Here is a 21009-nt window from a genome sequence, read left to right as displayed (position 1 = left end):
TTTAAATTTGCTCTTGAAGAAATAACACAATTAAAATTTCTTTCTAAAGTAGGAAAATATTATGAAGAGGTATTTTCATGTGCTTAAACAATTATTTTATATTATTTATTTGATTATAATTTTCTCTCATGATACCAGAAGTGTCTGAGCAATATTTGATAGTACAAAATATATCAACAACTCCTGAAGAGCTAACTGTTTGTCTAGAAGACACATGACACCAGTAGTGTCCGATAAATATTAGATTGTGGATAGTAAATGAAGGCTCTCGAAGAGCTTATATACAAATATGTCATTCATATTATATGATTATGGTCAAAACATATGTTGTAGTAAACCTGAAGTTTACTAATACAAATGGTTATCATATTGAGACTACAAATGATTGGAAGATTTAAAATCTTCATGTTTCCACAATCATAGGGGTAAAATAATATATATATGAGAAATGGCCCGCCTTATTCTTCAATTTATACTATATCATATATCATAGTAAATCAGAAGTTTACTAATGCAAAAGCAGTCACAGTAAATCAGAAGTTTTACTGAGGCAAAAGTAGCTACAGTAAGTCAAAAATTCGCGGATACAAAGTAGCAACAGTAAATCAGAAGTTTACTAATGCAAAAGTCTATGCCATAGTAAACCAGAAGCTTATTAAGAGATAGCACATGTCATGATAAACTTGAAGTTTTCATTTGCCATTTTTAAATGAGTTATTTGAGAATTCAGATAAGCATATACTGAAAAACTAGAAGATTCTTCAAGAATTCTATTGTGTTACTTGTTCTCATAATAAATTGATTATACCAGCTAAAGTTGGGATTAAGACCCCTGAATTCTGGAATATATAAAAGGTGAATATGGGCCGATTCACCTATCATGTGAACCACTTATAGATGCATATATGAGATGGTTACATGTGTGTTTATTGTCAACCCGCAGTTTGGCATTTGAAATTGCTTTTCTCAATTAAGAGCATAATTTTCAGATTATGAAATCAAGATAGGATTATGAAATCAAGATGGTTCATCTTGATGATGTTGGTTTATATCCAAGCTAGTTTAGCATTGAATACCTCGTATTAATATCTAAACTATTTCTTATGAGAACAAAGACTCGTGTGTAGGTCTAAGATTTTCTAAATTGCATACAACAACATTTGTATGCATCAGACCAACAAAATATGATAAACCTCCCCTCACAATTGATTTAGGATCAGAAACCAAATATTTTTACTATCTAATAATTTTTGATGTGTGGTATATGATTAATTTCTCTACCACAATGCACAAATATAGGTTTTTCAAAGAAAATTGGGGATATGTGTTAGTTTTTCTAACATTTGGGGGATGGAATAAACAGCTAGAAAATATGCTATATGAATTGAATTATCATTAATATAATCCTCACTTAGAAGATAATTCAAATCAAATGCCAGAAGCATTTGTTGATCCAAAATTAAATATCATATTTCAGATACAAATGCTTCTATTAAAATTAAAGTCCCTGAAGGATAAAGTTTACTGCACGCATGAAGCGTAGTAAACCGATCGGTTCCAAAGGTAACAATCCTTGAAAAATGATAGAAGCAAATGATCAAAATGATCATAATGAGGAGCAAATGAGCTCTAGAAGAGCCCACGACATAACATTTCATGAAACTCTAGAAAAAGTTCAAGTACCTGAAAATAAAGAAAGTAATGAGATCTCAACAAGTTATGTCGCTTAGGAACCGATACAAAATGATTGTCGATGATATATTTGATACAATATAGTTCATAATATTATAAAAGATTGTGAGGATCGAACCTATAGTCCAGACACCTGAAGATGTCGTGCCATTTAAATGCAAGTCATAACCTATATGACTCATTTGATTAAGTCTATATGAAGATCCCTGAAGGATTTAAAATGCCTGAAGCATATAGTTCAAAGTATCGTGAAATATACTCAATCAGATTACAAAAATCTTTGTACGGTTTAAATCAATCTGGGCGCATGTGATATAATCGCCTCAGTGAATATTTGCTGAAAGAAGGTTACATAAATGATGTTATTTGTCCATGTATTTTTATAAAGAAAATGGCATCAAAATTTGTTATACTTACTATTTATATTGATGACATAAATCTTGTTAGAACTCCAGAAGAGCTCCAAAAGGCAATTGAATATCTTAAGAAAGAATTAAAGGTAAAAGATCTTGGAAAAATAAATTATGTCTTGGTCTACAAATTGAATATTTAGCAAACGAGATCTTTATCTATCAATCTGCCTATGCAAAAAGGGTCTTTAAACACTTTTACATGGACAAAGCGCATTCATTGAGTACACTGGTGGTTGTTCGATCACTTGAAGTGAATAAGGATCCGTTTCGACCTCCAGAAGAGGATGAAGAACTTCTTGGTCCTGAAATACCCTATCTCAATGCAATTGGTGCACTTATGTATCTTGCTAATGTTACAAGGCCTGACATAACATTTTATGTTAATTTACTAGAGGTCGAGTATTAGGGTTTTAGGTTAGGAGGTAGTTGAATCGTGCCTTACTTCGTACCATTGTGGGACTAGCCATGTAGAATTTTTGTCTAAGATAGCTAGTGGCAATGTTGTGTCTTACTATTTCGCTTTTCAGTGTAGGTCCTATTTACTAGCTGTCGCTTTTGCTTTGCATCTTTCTTCTAGATTTCATGGTGTTCCTATTATTCTTATGATTGTTGTGGTGATACTAATATTGTCTCCCTTTGCTTTGCATGTTTCTTCTGGATTTCATGGTGTTCCTATTTTTCCTATGATTGCTGTTGTGATACTAATATTGTCTCATTTTTGTCCTTGTATTTTTATTTTTTTGAGCCGAGGGTCTTTCAGAAACAGCCTCTCTACTCCTTCGGGGTAGGGGTAGGGTTTGCGTACACACTACCCTCCCCAGACCCCATTAGTAGGATTTTACTGGGTTGTTATTATTTTATTATTTACTAGCAAGATATAGCTCGTCTCCTATACAGAGACATTGGAACGAGACTAAGCATATATTGCGATATTTAAAGAGAACTCTTGATATGAGTTTGTTTTATGCTAACAAAGGTAGTGCATATCTTGTTGGTTATGCAGATGTAGATTATTTATTTGATCCCCATAAAGCTCGATCTCAAAACCGGGTACATGTTTACATGTGGAGGTACTGTCATGTCATGGCGCTCTACAAAGCAATCTATTATTGCTACTTCTTCAAATCATGCTGAGGTAATAGCTATTCATAAAATAAATAGGGAATGCGTATGGTTGAGATCGGTGATTCATTTTATTCAAGAAAAATGTGGTTTGAAATGTGATAAAAGATCCACATTTTTATGCGAAGACAATGTTGCATGCATAACCCAATTAAAGGAAGGATTTATAAAAGAAGATAGAACAAAGCACATTTCACCAAAATTATTCTACACACATGATCTTCAAAAAAATGGTGACATTGACGTGTAACAAATCCGTTCAAGTGACAATCCGGCATATTTATTCACTAAATCTTTGCTAACTTGCAACTTTTGAGAAGATGTTATACAAGATTGGAATGCATAGACTCAAATATTTAAAACAAAATTTTTATCAGAGGGAGTAAAATACGCGCTATACTCTTTTTTCCTTACTAAGATTTTTCCACGGGGTTTTCCTTATATGGTTTTTAATGAGATAACTAGTTATGCGTATTACTAAATATGTGTACTTTTTTTCCTTCACTAGGATTATTTTTCCACGAAATTTTTTCTAGTAAGGTTTTAATGAGGCATATTATCTTTTAATAAACATCCAAAGTGTTATAAATATATTATATTACGGATGTTCATTTAGTACTCCGTTGTAAATAAGCTTTCTGAAGAAACTTATCCATATGAGACTCCGCCATAAATATGTTTATCTATTTAGTACTCTATTGGAAATAAGCCTCATGAAGAAGCTTATCCTTTCGGTACTCCGTTATGGATAAATATTACCCCCTGTAGAAGATTATCTATATCTGGTACAATAAGCTTATCCTTTCGGTACTCCGTTATAGATAAATATTACCCCCGATAGAAGATTATCTATATCTGGTACAATAGCAGCTTGCACTAGCAGCTTACACAACAGCTTGCAGTAGCAGTTTACACAACAGTTTCCTTTATTCTATAAATAGAGGAGATTTCAGTTTATTATGTACATGAGTTTGAATTTGAATACTATATCAATCTCTATATAAACGTGTTTTCGATTTATTTACTTTACAATTTTTATTTTATAACAATAACCTGTTAACCAAAATTGTTTGGAAAAATTATTTATATGCTTAAATTTTAGGGCATTTCTTACACTTTATTCTTGTTCGAAATGTAATTAGAACCCCTTTGACAATTCAGAACCAATCTTGTAGAGAGCAAGTTACATGCTCCACTGCATCAGCTATCATATGAGGGCATGACATATACTTTTTTTTTTATTACTCTTTCTTTTTTACTATTCACACTTTTACCCATTAAAACTCGCTAACTATTTTTATTTTTCAGTTTCTCCTTTTTCAATATCACCCTTTGCCCCTCTAATGCCAGAACATGGTCATCGGTCTCCGCCATTTCTATAATATCATCAAGCTAACAAGAAACGCCTGCAAATATTATTCCTTGTTTGAGCTTGAATTTAAGTAGAGTCATTTAAAGTTTTTTTTTTTTTTTTTTTTATGGATCAAACAGAGATATTTGTTTGTGGCAAAAGTCAGGTATGAAATAATCACTAAATAATTATGAAACAAAAGAAAATTTTACCAATAAATAGTATGAGTACAATTTTATTTATCCGTTAATTTTTCTCTCCAGATTGTTCGTCGTGATAGGGATTGGAATAGCGTATTTCTCGAATGTAGGATGATGCGTACCTCAGAATATAATTAATCTTCAAAAAAGTCGGACAGTACTTCTGATCGATCACGCGATTCTCTTGATATTGTAATATCCAGTACATTCGGAGTAAGACGTGAACCGTGAAATAAATGTCATAAGACTTTAGCCCTAAAGAATTTTGAATTTATGCAAGTGAATCCATGAATATTTCGTTATTAGAAAAGGTCTTCAAGAGTCGAAGTGAAAGTTGTTCATAGTTAAGCTTTTCAGAATGCATTTGAATAAGGTCCAACTTCCAGTGCGTGTTGCGATCTATATATTTGGGATTTAGGGGTGATCCTCCTATCAAATTAAAGATCTTTAAGTCTACTTTCCAACACTGTAAACCGTTCATCGATACAATATCGGAGTAAAAGGTTATGAACATTTTACTACGGACATAGGCAGTGTCCAATTGCTGCGGGACATGTGATACCCAAGGTGAAGTTGGCCAAATCTCGTCTTTTATAAGCTAAAACTCGGTATTTCTCTCTAATTTTCATTGAAGACCTTATGGAAACTGAATCTCTCCATTTTCTCTCCTTCTCCCACTCTCCAAAGTCAAGGTAAGTCATCCAAACACCTCACTAGTAAAATTCTCTCTCAAGAACATGAATCTTACCCTCTATCCATTTTTTTTTTTATCAAATAAACCACTAGGAGTGCCAAGTAGTTGTAATATATTAATAAACTCCCTAAAAATGGGGTAAGTGTTACAAGTAGAGAAAAAACCGATATAGTATCATGTCTAACTATTACAAGACAAACCTTATTTTCAACTAAGCATTCTGTTACAGACTCGAAATATTTTATGTTTTCAATGTTGCATTTGTATACGCATGCCAGTTGCAAAAATCCAAACGTAGCACCTACATAGATCTCACCCGGCGCCAATTTTTGCAACCCAAAGGACAAGGCATTAATGAATCCAAATCTGCCACACCCGAACAAAGAATATGTCGTGTAATCTGTAACATAGGACCTGCTACATGAAATGAGGCTATTGTTCACCATAAGGAGCCAATTAACCTTTTGACTTGGTTGTGATGTATGATAAACACGCAAAAGAATATTTGCATAAGTAGTATAATACTTCAGTGATGAATAAATGACGAGCATATGCCTATATGTTGCCATACCATTCCCAGAATGAGCATAGTACAATGCTATTTTCTTTCGCAAGATTGAAGTTAATAGAACACATCGAGCTTTGAGAGTGAAGGTATGGTCATGTCTGCACAATACAGTGGAGTGGTCAGAACATTTATCAAGATATATGGAGTTTATGAAGTTGTAAAGTATAACTATTCGCTGTATTTTATAAAGATGACTGAACTTCCCGCCTAAAGAATTAAATCCATATATTGGCACACAGTGATTGAAGTGTCTGCTTCGCAATAAATAATAGATCATGTGATCATCGTTGTAAAGTTGATTTTGCAGAAGAAGAACAATTTCCTTTGCTTGCCAGAAATTCCAGCAGAATACACTAAACATGTTGATAGTTGTGAATGTCCTGAGCATCCATCCTTGCATTCTTTCATCTAGCCATGTTATGTCCAAAAATGAGCTGTAGCAGATTAATTCCCTTAGCTTCCAAGAGTACCCTAATAAAACTCGTGTTCCAGCATCATCAATGTGCAGTAGCTGTATCCTATCTAAGCCTATAGTTGTCTTTGTATACTCCAGCTTCACAAAGGTCATAACCTTGTATTTTTAGCTTGTTTGTATTGTTACAACAGAGCATCATATTGCAGTACCTCAACCAAATGATAAAAGAACAATTTTGGCCAGATCTTAATGTTTTATTTATTTAAACTGTTCTATGTCTTTGTAGGATACCACTAGAATGAACATGATAGCACGTTAATACCACTGGTAGATGCCGTATTGAGACACAAAAACATAAGCTTAATAAACATGAAGCATAATCTATTATTTTGATTAACATAGCTAACCATCAATCATAAATTTTTCATTTTGGAAGTTGAGCTTTCTCCTTGTTGAACAGTGTTCATCATGTATTTTCATCAATTTGGAGCTCTTCTTTTGCAAGTCCTAACCCTAATATTAGGAGTATGTGATTTGTCAAGATTGATAAGCCTCCTCCCTACACTAGAAAGTTCTGAAAAAGAATTAAATTCAGATGTACATGCAAAAGAGAAAACAATGTTAGCTATAAAATCTGCAACTGTGTTCCCTTCACTGAACACATGTTGAAAGATCACATTAAAGTGATCCCTCATCTCCTTAAGCTTCCGGACTTCTGCCACTATACTCCAATGTGGTTCCCATTCTCCTTTAATAACCTTCTTCAACACCAATGAATCAGTCTCTAGTATTAGAGGGTGAAGATCCTGATCTATACAGTATGTCAAACCTTGCATAATGGCCTTAGCCTCACCTATCACATTGGTAGTTATCCCCAAATCTACAGCCCTTGCGTACACCAAATCTCCAACATCATTTCTCACACAAAAACCTAATAAACTAGGTCCAGGGTTCCCCTTTGAAGCTTCATCTGTGTTGCCTTTGAACCAGCCTGCTTAAGGAGCCTTACATGAAATTGTTGTAGTTGCCAGAATTGGTTTGTAGCCTTCAAGGTATCTTACCATGTCTGGCCAAAGCAATGGCATGTTTGACAGCTATGGATACCTAACCTTTGCCAAGTAGTTCAATGTTTTGTTAACTTCATAGATCACTCTACTGGTTGACACTGTCCCTCCATACTTTCCTGTATTCCTCCTTTTCCAAAGCTCCCAGGTTATTATAGTTGATGCTGCTTGAAACAATGGCCTTTATTTTGAACAGCACTTAACCTTCCACCAAGCCCTTATGACTTGTTTAACCTGCAACAATGATACATTAATCCCAGTTGCTCTCAAGAATGTCTTCCATAATTTATTTGCTGTGTTGCTACTTAGGAATATGTGATCTAATGTTTCCGCCTGAGGATGCTGACAACACCAACATCTGGACATGACTACATAACCTTGTCTTCTCCATAAATCATCTGTAGCCAACTTGTTCCTCCATAGCCTCCATAAGAAGAAATCTATCTTGAATGGCAAACCCTTGATCCACATGTTGTTGAACTCTTGATTATGATTTGCCTTGTGCCTAAGGATCTACCAGGCACTCGCCACAGTGAACTTACCTGATGCCGTAGGCATCTAGTATGGCTTATCCCAGAACTCTTGGTTGGCTCCATACTGAACATTGTGCTTAATATGCTCAACAATTGCTTCTGAAATTATTTTGATCAATCAATTGCTCATTCCATGTTCCTTCTTGCCTCAATTCAGACACCTCCTGTAAGTCCTCCTGTATTGGGAATTCTAGAGGTAATACATGATATAGAGCACCTATCCTAGTCCAGTTTTCATACCATATGTTTGTAGTTCCACTCCTCATTTCCCACAGAATCTCATGCTCTACTTCTTCTCTAGCCTTCAACATTTGCCTTCACACATGAGAACCTTGTCTTACTTGCACTACAATAGGCATTTCCTTTTTACAATACTTGTTCCACATGTAGTTAGAGCATAGAGATTTAGTAGTTCTGAACCTCCACCAAAGTTTAGCAAAAGGGCCCTTGATACATCATGAAGTGATCTAAACCCTAGACCACCTTCCTGCTTAGGGAGACATAAGTTCTGCCATGAAGCCCAATGCCTACTCCTCCCTTCTTCCTTTGTACTCCAAAAGAACCATGCAAAAATCTTAAGCAAATGTTCCAATATATTAGCAGGTGGAGCAAGCATTGACAGTAAGTGAACTGGCATACTTTGCAACACACTAGTGATGAGTGTTGCTCTTCCTCCAAATGATAATAATTTTTCTTTCCAAGAATGCATTTTTGCCTTTACTTTTTTAACAAGTTCTTCATAATAGGCCTTTCTTCTTCTAGTATAGAATATTGGACATCCTAAGTATGTGAAAGGGAATTTACCTCTTGTAAAACCTGTGATTTGACCAACTACCCTAAATAGATAATGAGCTGCATTGGCATGCATATAGTAAGAACTCTTATATTTATTGATCATCTGGCCTGACACCTCTTTATAGCTTCCCAATACAGCCATCATCTTGCTCAAAGAGGAAGGGTGAGCTGAAGCAAATATTATGGTATCATCAGCATAGGCCAAGTAGTTTAGAGGCTCAGACCACTTGGGCATACCAAATCCAACAAATGATTTATCTTCAAAGAGCTTGTTCAATGTTCTAGATAGTACCTCAGCTGATAGAATGAATAAGGCAGAAGATAGTGGGTCACCTTACTTCACTCCCCTTGTTGACTTGAAGAAACCTGATGATTGTCCATTCACCAATATTGAATACCGGTTGTTAGATACCAAGTTCCACACCATATTAATAAAATGTTCTGCAAATTCCATTCTCCTCAAAACATGTAACAGATATTTCCATGAAACCCTGTCATATGCCTTTGCCATATCAAGCTGAATGACAACATTTGCAGGTTTGCCTCTCAATCTTATGTAAGTAACAATTTCCTGAGTGAGTAGGATGTTCTCAAATATGATCCTCTCTTTCACAAATCCAGACTGATTAGATGAAATTAGGGAAGGCAGAATCTTCTCCAATCTATCATGTTGAACTCTAGATAGAACTTTGTTGATAAAATTGCTCAAACTTATTGGCCTTAGGTCTGAGAAGGTCTACACTCTTGGTTTCTTTGGTAACAATACCAAATTAGAATGAGTGATAGACTTAGGCAATGAAGCCCCACCATAGAAATGCAGTACCATATTATGTATGTCATAAAAAACTACATCCCAACATTTATTGATAGAATAATCCCGTAAATCCATTAGGACCACTGGCACTATCTCCACTTAGCCCAAAACTTGTAGCCTTAACTTCCTCTAGGGTTGGATACCTACACAACTCCAAGTTCTGCTCCAGTGGGATCCTTTTCGTTAGTGAACTACCTTTGATAGAATTCAACTGCAACCTTAGCCATATCTTCTTGAGCTTCTAACCAGTTGCCATCTTCATTCTGAATTTTTGCAACTGCAATTTCTTCCTTTTGCCATTGACAAGGTTGTGAAAGAAAGTAGCGTTTCTATCACCCTCAGCAAACCAAGTCATCGCAGATTTTTTATTCCAGTATTGCTCCTCTACTCTTAGAAAATTCTTCAATTCTGCCTGAGCTTTTTGAAGAACAATCCTACTCTCAGTAGTACGGTCTCCCTCAAACAACATCTCTTTGACTTTTACAATATCTTCCAGTATTGCTATCTGTTTGAAAATGTCACCAAATGTATCCTTGCTCCATTTAGATAAAGCCACTTTCACCTTCTTTAGTTTATGGTTGAACAATACAAATGGATCCTCTATGAAGTCAGCATCCCAATTCTGTATCACCACCTCTTTGAAGGTTGCATTTTTTGTCCAGAAGTTCAAGAATTTGAAAGGCTTGACAAAATTTAAAGTCTATTCTCCACAAGATATAAATAATGGTGCATGATCTGAGCCAGTTCTGATCAAGTGTTCCACTTCTATTGAAGGCATCATATTTTGAAATGGAAAGTTTACAAGAATCCCGTCCAACCTCTTGAATATACATGCATCATTAGTTCTTCCATTCCACCATGTAAAAGGACTCCCTTTATAGACTTGATCAAACAGTCCACATGAGTTGACACAGAATGCAAAATCCTCATATTCCAGAGGGTAAACTGGTAAGCCACCTATCTTCTTATCTTCATGTAATACTACATTGAAATCTCCTCCTACTAACCAAGGAAGTTCCATAACAGCTGCCATGTAATACATATTATCCCACAATTCCAACCTTTCAAGAGATGAACACTTTGCGTACACAAAAGTCATCATAATATGTTTGCCAATGTCTTGGTGAAATAGTTTAACAGTCATCTGTTGATCTGTCTCCATAATCAATTCCCATTGCACCATAGCATCAAAGAACAACTATATCTTTCCATTCAAATTTGAAAAAGCGGTGTCTATATTCAATATTCTTCACAAAAGTCATCATAATACCTCTCTATATGCCCTTCCTTTTTGAAAAGGCCCCAATAGTTCAATGACGAAAAAACTATACTCCCTTTGCATATTGATTACCCTAGGAAAAACCTGTTGTGTATTGACAGACCTAGTGTTCCAAATCAATGACTTAAACATCATTTATTCTGTGAGGCTGCCCTCCTGGGCAAGATTCTTGTTGGTTGAAGTGGTTCCCTATTTTGAGTCTGCTTCTTTGTCTTTTTACCTCACTTTGCACTAGTTCTAAGAGACAAGTCAGCCTCCCTTGCTACTTGTGTGAAATTCCCACCAGTTGACTCATCATCTCCTTCTTCTTCTAGTTTCTGTTGCTCCATCAAGGTCATATCAGTAGGTGCAAGATTATGTGTTCATAAATCATGTAATGTTTGTAATGAAGTCTTCAATGGTATGTTGATCTCAAATTGCATTGCCATCCCAGTGTCAGAGGTACAAGCTATTAGATCTTGATCAATAATACATGTTGGTTGTGGTACAATGTCAAGTTGTAGTTGGTTAGAAGTCATCTCATTATTCTCAATTACCACCATAGAAGTATGATTTCCATCACCTAGGCATTACTGCAGCCTCCTGAATTGTATTTCGTAGATAGATTCCAAGCTAGGTCTTATTGTAGGCAAAACTGTAGAATGCATTGGTCCAGTGATATCAAGATCCTTGCACGCAGGTGTTATATGGTCAGAATGATCAGTAACATGTAATGCTCCTGCACTAACATTTCCCAGTAGATCCCTATATACAGCAGTAACCATAACTCCTTCAAAATCCGAGACAACTTTCTCAGTTCCTCCAATGTGTAACACTTGTATAGAGCTCCTGTTGCATGACTTGTTGGTGAGATCATATGTTGTTTACTATAATTTTGATTACCATTTTCAGAATTAATTTCATTATTCTCTCCATTTGTGCTAGATTCTTCAAAGGTTTGAGATGGAATTTCCTGGCATGACTTGTTTATACGAACATTGAACTGCTTCAACTCCTCTGTACTTGTGCCAAATCGCCTCTGTACCCAATCCAAAGTTGACTCCACAGCTTGATATTTGCCATTTGCCCCTAATTTATTTGGATCCCCATTTGTATTTGCTAGTGTTTCCTCTTTATCAAACTTCTTGCCTTCATTGACTACTTGCTTAGGGGTATGTTGAGCATTGTCTTTTGGTGGATTCTGCTGTTGGTGAATACTATGTTGTTTAGCAATATAGACTGCCTATTGCTTCCTAGTGTTCTGTGCAATTCCTTTAAATTTCCTATTTTTCTGTGTTTGCCATTCCTCTTGTGAATGGTGTGATCCTGTGTTCTGAATTTCTCCCTTATCTTGTGCTGCATCATTTTGGTGTTTTAGCTGCTGGTGGTGTTGATAAGCCTGCTTGTGCTGAGTGGCTTGATTTTGTTGTTTTGGTGGTTGCTGTGTCTTTTGTGCCTCTGTTGTGTTCTTCTCCTTCACCATGTTTTGTTCATTGGTTATTGCATTGCATTTCTTCTTCTTCTTCTTATCTTCATGTTTTGATTTTTCAGGACATGCATGATTTGAATGTTCTAGGTGTCTACAATAGGAGCAATATTCAGGAATGCTCTCATATTGTATTTCCAACCATTGACCATCACTATTTTCATGTTGGTTGTCATCATATCCCAACCAAACATGATGAGGTCTGTCTTTGGTCAGGTCAATCTGCATGTTCACCTTAGCAACACTACCTCTTATTTTTTAGAATAAAGCCAGATCCAGGAATAATACTTTACCAATATGAGACAGTTAAAGGGTGATAATTTCCATATAGTAGAGGTGCCAAGGTAGTTCAGGGATGATAATCCATACTGGGACAATAGGTGAATCTTCATTGGGGCTGAATAAAGGTGTCCAAGCTTCCAGTTTCATCATTTGGCCTTGAATGTACATGACTTGCTTATTCCACACTGTTACATGATCATATTCATTGTCTAGATCAATGTAGACTATCTTAGAATTGAAGTGAGCAATTGTAAATCCTCCCCTGAGTTTAGCTTGAATGACAAAGCTTCTTCTGATAACTTCCATTCTAGGCATAATATTAATGAACTTCCCCACCAAAGTGTACTTACATGTGGCAGCCATGGTTTCCATGTAATCTTCCTTTTTAAAAATAACTGCAGGTCTGGCTTGTTTGGTGGTTAACTTTGGTGATGTGAAGCTAATGGGGGTTCTCTCTGCTTCAAATCTGGCTTTGATTTTTGTAGCATAAGAATGAGTGATTGTCGGGGGGTGTGGTTCAGTGGTGATTTGGTGTTTTTAGCAAGCTTTTTAGCTCCTGCAGGTAGTGAAGTTGTGTTGTTAGGATCTGGTTTTAAGTTAACAGTACTAGGTTGTTGAGGTGCTTGGCTTGGTGCAGTATCTTTTTTTGTAAGTCGATCATAATTAGCAGAAACTTTAGTGTGGGTGTGTATGGAGTTGGAAGGGATAATTTTGAGCTGTTGTTGAGAAGATTGAGATGCGTGTTCTCCATTTTTAGCAGCCTGTGCTCCTACTGGTCCTGTATCTTTCTTGTCACTTGGAATTCTTGGAAGCAGTTGATTTGGATAACTTAGTGGGTTGTTATTATCATTGTCAATGTTGGTCACCGTTAGTTCACATTGGTTGAGCACTGCGTGAAGCTCTGAACTCGCAGGAGCAACATGGTCCGGCAGCGTTGTGGTTGTTGGAGGTGACACCTTTTGATCATTCTCTTTTGTTGAGTGTTTTTGTGAATTTTCATGACGACTAATCTCAACATGACTCTGTGTAGTGCAACCATTCATTTGTTCATTAAAATTGGCATCAAAACTAACCTTGGCATTTCGTCGAACAGAAGGCCCAGTATAATCTGCGTTAATGGCGTTCTACAGTGTTGTGATGAATTGCTTAGTGTAGTTGTTGTTTGAGGGATTGGGATCAATGTCCAGAGCAATTGAAGTAGATTGGGATTGTTGTTGATCAATTTCGACCCTTGTCGCCACATGCGCGACCAACAGCTGTTTGTCACTATTGTTCATCCTTTCGGAGCCGACGATTCCTGTAGTGTTGTTGTCTGAAACTTTGTTAGCTGATGGCAATTGAGGTGTTGAACCATCTCCATGGTTTGAAATAAGTCGATTTGATCCAGGAACGGGAAGGGGATTTTTTGCTTTGTCCAGGTTTTTTTTTGGTGTATTGACGCTTCCATCATTGTTGAGATCTACAGCAGATGGTGAAGAATTGATAGGGGCGCCTACCTGGGGTTTACGCGCATTGTTGATACGCATATGTTAGGACAGTTCCAGTGGCTTTTCACCATCGGATGAGGGAGTACTGGCTTTTCACCATCTTTTTTAAGCAAATATAGTACTAGGTTATTCACCTAGTAGCTGTTATATATAATAAGTCCTAAACTGGGTCAAAGTTACACACTGTTCAAGTAAAAGAAAATAATAAAACAAAGAAAGCTAATGGCTATTGCTACGAAATACAATGTAGCAGTAGCATAATGATAATGGGAAAGTACAAAGCTAGTAATTTGAAACATCCAGTTGTTGCCGACGACAATGAATTCACACACCAATGCAAACAATTCCATGTAGCACCTACAAAGCTCTCACCCGACGCCATTTGTTTCAATCCAAAGGAGTAGGTATGTTTAAATCCAAATGTTGTAAAGCATAGCAGTTCAGACGTCTTTACTTTGGGAGCCATGAGTCCAAGCTTTTTGATTCATATGTGATGTGTAAGGGGTTGTTTTGTATGTTGTGGTGTACGGAAGGTGTTGTAACCTCGTAAAGGGGTTAGTGTGTTGCTGTAAGTTAGAACAAAGGAAGGGTGTGTTGAAACACCATTATGAAGGGGCCTTAAAACCTTACGCCCACCAAATGTTCAATGAATTGTCTGAATGGCTTGAATAGTGTTTGGTTGCTAACATGAGGTTTCTTTTATTGTTATTATTATAGATCGAAGCTGTAAAGGAGCATCTTGTTTGTCGTAGTATGATAACTATTAGGATCGATGTATGTAAGGTTATTCTTTCTTTCGATGTTATGTCACGACTTCTGTTAATTATTTCTCTATATGAGCTATGAAGTCTAAAGTTTACGAAATCATATCAATTACATGTCACATGTTCCATATGTTGAGGAAGAGATACGTCAGGTGCTTATAAGTCGGTACTTAATGCGGTTGTTCTATCCTTACAATTAAGCTTTCAAGAATTACCGTTATTGGGGGTTATAGTACTTCACTAAGCTGAATTGTATTAAAATAGTTGTTCTCAGATTCTTATGAGCATAAGTGTTGCGACCCAAACCGATGGGCCGTGACGAGTGCTCGAGTCCTACATGTTGAACACTCCTAAGCATACGTCTAAGATATAAACATGAAATAGGAGTAAATCATTGATGTTTGGCTAAAAATCTATATTTTTGCATGTAATTTGCCTTGTATTATACCTTGATCTTGTTTATTTTGTGTGACTATTTGTGACTCGAGCTAAATAATGGTATTTATATGTGTAGGAGTCAATGTCACGACCCGAAATTTCTACCGTCGGGTCCGTGATGGCGCCTAACATATCACTTGATAGGCAAGCCAACGTTAAAGAATCATTAAACCAATCCCTTTTCCATTCAGTAAATAACATCAAATTAGCTAAGATGAAATGTAGTGAGTGCGGAATAATATAAAAACTGCATTAATTACTACCACCCGGATCTGGAGTCACAATTCACGAACTACTAAGATTTAGCTACAAGTAAGGTGTCTGAAGGAATACAACTGTTTGAATGAAAGAAACAGTAAAACAGAAAAGATAGACGGGGACTTCAAGGTCTGTGTACGCCGACAGATCTACCTTGAGTCTCTGGATAGTGCAACAACTAAAATCTCGATCAACCTGAGCCGGTACCAAAATCTGCACAGAAAGTGCAGAGTGCAGTATCAGTACAACCGACCCCATGTACTGGTAAGTATCGAGCCTAACCTCGGCGAAGTAGTGACGAGGCTAGGACAAGACACCTAAAAATAAACCTGTGCAATATATATCAATATATATAACAATAACAACAACTAAAGAATAAAGGCAAGAAATATTGGGAAGGGGACATGCTGAGGGGATTACATGGCAAGGAATCACAATAGGAATGAGAACATGATTAATCGATATATCTTAAACAGAAATAAACAAGTAAACACAGTAACGGAAAGTGCACGGCATCACCCTTCATGCTTTTACTCTCAACCTCACCATAAGAAATAATAGAAACGGCACGGCATCACCCTTCGTGCTTTTACCCTCAACCTCACCATAAGAAACAATAGAAACGACACGACATTACCCTTCGTGCATTAACTTTCTCTCATAACATGGCACGACATCACCCTTCGTGCATTAACACTCACTCACAAAATGTTGCACGACATCACCCTTCGTGCTTTAACACTCTCCCTCACCAAGACAATGAACAACAACAATAGGGAGATAGAAATATCAAGAACAAGTCTTACTTCAACATTCAATTCCACGTTACTAACCTCAACTTTGAGTCAATACCCAATCAATACCAATTTCCGTAAAACATAATAAGAATTGTTCAACATAACGAATAGCTAGTCTAATCATGGACAATATGATCAAGGAATACCACGATTACAATAATAAGACTCACTCGCATGTTATGACTCGATAACAACGCATAGGTACTCGTCACCTCACCTATACGTTGTACTCAACATGCAAACACGTAGCAAATAAGCGAATAATATCAATCCCTCAAGCCAAGGTTAACCACGACACTTACCTCGCTCTGAAGGCCACTCAATACTCAATCACAGCTTTTTCTCTAGAATCCACTTCCAAACCACTCGTATCTATTTTAAAATGACTCAATAATATCAAATATTGTTAAAGGAATCAATTACATTGCATAAATTTAGATTTCCCAAACTTCCAGCCAAAAAGTCAAAAATCGAATTCGGGACCGCTTGGTCAAAACCTGAGGTTTGGACCAAAATCTATTTACCCACTCACCCCCGAGCCCGGATATATAATTGGTTTTGGAATCCGACCTCAATTTGAGGTCTAAATCCCCAAATTTCAAAATCCCTAGTTTCTACTCAAAAATCCCCAACTCCACCATGAAAGCCTTAGATTTTAGGTTGAAAATTCATAAAATGTAATGGGTAATTGAAAGAATGTGGTTTAGAATCACTTACTAATACTTTGGGGAAGAAAATGTCTTTTAAAAATCGCCTCTAGGCCGTCTAGCTTTTGAAAATGTGAAAGAATGGATTAAGTCCCGTTTTGGGACTGTTTTCTGAACTGGGCGACAGTGTTCATCGCGTTCGTGAGGACACTATCGCGTTCGCGAAGAGCTGCCCTACTAGGCTTACGTGATCGCGAAACCCTCACCACGTTCGCGAAGGCTATGCCCCATGGCCTTCGCGTTCGCGAGCCTGTGCACGCGTTCACATAGAAGGAAAGTCTGACCCCTCCCCATGTCCTAAATGCTACGCGTTCGGGTTGAGCCGGTCGCGTTCGCGAAGGGTAAAGCCCCCATCACTTCGTGTTCACGACCAGGTCTTCGTGTTCGCGAAGAGGAAAAACTCACCCTGACCAGCTTACCCTTCGCGTTCGCGAGAGTATCTCCACGAACGCGAAGAAGAACACACCAGAACAGCTGCTACAACAAAAATACCAGATTTTCTAAGTCCAAACATCCCGTAGCCTATCCGAAACTCACCGAAGCCCTCGGGGCTTCAAACCAAACATGCACACAAGTCCTAAAATATCATACGAACTTGATCGCATGATCAAATCGCCAATATAACACCTAAAACTACGAATTGAACACCAAATCGAATGAAGTTTTCAAGAAAGCTTTAAAACCTCTATTTTCACAACTGGACGTCCGAATCACGCCAAACCAACTCTGTTTCTTACCAAATTTCACAGGCAAGTCTTAAATATTATAATGAACATGTACCGTGCTCCGGAACCAAAATACAGACCCGATATCCACAAGGCCAAACATAAACCAAATTCTTAAAACCATTAGATTTTCAGTCTTTCAATTTTCAACAAAAAATCATATCTCGAGCTAGGGACCTCGGAATTCGATTTCGGGCATACGCCCAAGTCCCATATTTCATTACGGACCCACCGAGACCATCAAAACACGGGTCCGGGTCCGTTTTCTACAAATATTGACCGAAGTCAACTTAAATTGATTTTTTAGGCAAAATATCTCTTTTTATCAGTTTTTAACATATAAGCCTTCCGGAAGAACACTCGGACTGCGCACGCAAATGGAGGAAGGCTAAGATGAGATTTTTGAGACCTCGTAACGCAAAATTAGGTTCTAAAATATAAGATGACCTATTGGGTCATCACATTCTCCACCTTTAAAATAACCGTTCGTCCTTGAACGGACATAGAAAAGTACCCAGGCTGGTGAAAAGATGTGGATATCTACTCCGCATTTCCCACTCAGACTCCCAAGTAGCTGCCTCGATGGGCTGACCTCTTCACTGCACTCGAACTGAAGGATAACTCTTTGATCTCAACTGGCAAACCTGTCGGGCTAGAATTGCCACCGGCTCTTCCTCGTAAGTCAAATCCTTGTCCAATTGGACAGAGCTAAAATCTAACACATGGGACGGATCGCCGTGATACTTTCGAAGCATGGACACATGGAATATCGGATGAACAACTGCTAAACTAGGTGGCAACGCAAGCCTGTAAGCCATATCTCCCACTCTCTCCAAAATCTCAAAATGTCCGATATACCTAGGGCTCAACTTGCCTTTCTTTTCGAACCTCATTACACCCTTCATGGGTGATACCCGAAGCAACACTCTCTCCCTGACCATGAATGCAACATCACGAACTCTATGGTCATGATAACTCTTCTGCCTGGACTGAGCTGTGCAAAGTCTATCCTGAATAATCTTGACCTTGTCCAAGGCATCCTGTACCAAATCTGTACCCAATAACCGAGCCTCCCCCAGCTCAAACCATCCGATCGGCGATCAACACCGTCTACCATATAGTGCCTCATAGGGAGCCATCTGAATACTCGACTGGTAGCTGTTATTGTAGGCGAACTCTGGAAGGGGAAATAACTGATCCTACGATCCTCCGAAGTCTATAACACATGCGCGGAGCATATCCTCCAAGATCTGAATAGTGCGCTCGGACTGTCCATCTGTCTGAGGATGAAACGCTGTGCTCAACTCAACCCGCGTGCCCAACTCACGTTATACTGCTCTCCTAAAGTGCAAGGTGAACTACATACCTCGATCATAAATGATAGACACGGTCACACCGTGAAGACGGACGATCTCGCGGATGTAAATCTCTGCCAACCGCTCTGAAGAATAGGTAACTGCCACAGGAATGAAATGTGCCAACTTAGTCAGCCTGTCCACAATGACCGAAACGACATCGAACTTCCTCTGAGTCCGTGGGAGTCCAACAACGAAATCCATAGTGATACGCTCCCACTTCCACTCAGGAATCTCTATCTTCTGAAGCAAACCACCAGGTCTCTGATGCTCGTACATGACTTGCTGACAATTTAGACACCGAACTACATATGCAACTATATCCTTCTTCATCCTTCTCCACCCATAATGTTGCCGCAAGTCCTGATACATCTTGGCGGTGCCCGGATGAATAGAATACCGAGAACTGTGGGCCTCCTCTAGAATCAACTCACGAAGTCCATCCATATTAGGCACACAATCATGACCCTGCATCCTCAAAACTCCATCATCTCCAACAGTAACCTGCTTGGCACTACCATGCCGCACTGTGTCTCTAAGGACAAGCAAATGAGGATCATCATACTGCCGATCTCTGATGCGCTCAAACAACGAAGACCGAGTGACAGTACAAGCTAGAACACGACTAGGCTCAGAAACATCCAACCTCACGAACTAATTGGCCAAAGCCTGAACATCTAGTGCAAGCGGTCTCTCACCAATTGGAATATATGCAAGGCTACCCATACTAGCTGACTTTCTACTCAAAGCATCGGACACTACATTAGCCTTACCGGGATGATACAATATGGTGATATCACAGTCTTTCAATAGCTCCAACCACCTCTTCTGCCTCAAATTGAGCTCCTTCTGCTTGAACAAATACTGCAAGCTTCGATGATTCATGAATACCTCACATGGCATGCTGTAAAGATAGTGCCTCCAAATCTTCAGCGCATGAATAATGGCTGCCAACTCTAAGTCATGAATATGGTAATTCTTCTCGTGAACCTTCAATTACCGTGAATCATATGCAATAACCTTGCCACCCTGCATCAATACCGCACCCAGACCAATACGAGATGCGTCACAATATACTGTATAAGATCCTGAACCTGAGGGTAGCACCAATACCAGTCAAAGTAGTCTTGAACTTCTGAAAGCTCGCCTCACACTCGTCCTACCATCTGAATGGGGCACCCATCTGGGTCAACCTGGTCAATGGGGTGCTATATATGAAAACACCTCCATAAACCGGCGGTAATAACCCGCCAATCCCAAGAAACTACGGATCTCTGTAGGTGATGTGGGTCTAGGCCAGTTCTGAACTGCCTCAATCTTCTTAGGATCCACCTAAATTCCCTCTGCTGATACAACGTGACCCAAGAAAGCAACTGAACTCAACCAAAACTCGCATTTTGAGAACATAGCATATAACTGGCTGTCTCTCAGAGTCTGAAGAACGATCCGAAGGTACTGCTCATGCTCCTCCCGGTTGTGGGAGTAGATCAGGATATCATCAATAAACACAATCACAAAGGAATCCAAGTAGGGCTTGAACACCCGGTTCATCAAATCCATGAATGTTGCTGGGGCATTTGTCAGCCCAAATGACATCACTAAAAACTCATAATGCCCATACCGAGTCCGAAAAGCTGTCTTAGGGACATCGGATGCCCTAATCCTCTACTGATGATAGCCAGATCTCAAATCAATCTTCGAAAATACCTTGGCACCCTGATGCTGATCAAATAAATCATCAATCCTCGGCAATGGATACCTGTTCTTGATGGTGACTTTGTTCAACTATCG

The 21009-nt window shown here is 38.2% G+C and overlaps 1 protein-coding gene across 1 annotated transcript; it reads right to left on the bottom strand.

Annotated features, from left to right (window-relative positions):
- Positions 1 to 6934: 6934 nt before the first annotated feature.
- On the bottom strand, positions 6935 to 11278 carry LOC142177159 (uncharacterized). The gene is made up of 8 exons (XM_075245627.1): positions 11166 to 11278; positions 10932 to 11043; positions 10464 to 10859; positions 10050 to 10361; positions 9857 to 9951; positions 9214 to 9509; positions 8428 to 9144; positions 6935 to 7446 (listed from the first exon to the last, which is right to left on the bottom strand). Exons 1-8 carry the CDS (start codon positions 11276 to 11278, stop codon positions 6935 to 6937), a joined length of 2553 nt encoding a protein of 850 aa, XP_075101728.1.
- Between the last annotated feature and the right edge of the window lie 9731 nt (positions 11279 to 21009).

This window comes from Nicotiana tabacum, chromosome 23, assembly GCF_000715075.1.
Source record: "Nicotiana tabacum cultivar K326 chromosome 23, ASM71507v2, whole genome shotgun sequence".
NCBI lineage: Eukaryota > Viridiplantae > Streptophyta > Magnoliopsida > Solanales > Solanaceae > Nicotiana > Nicotiana tabacum.
Note: the sequence above shows the minus strand (reverse complement) of the source record. Positions and strands in the feature narration are given on the sequence as shown.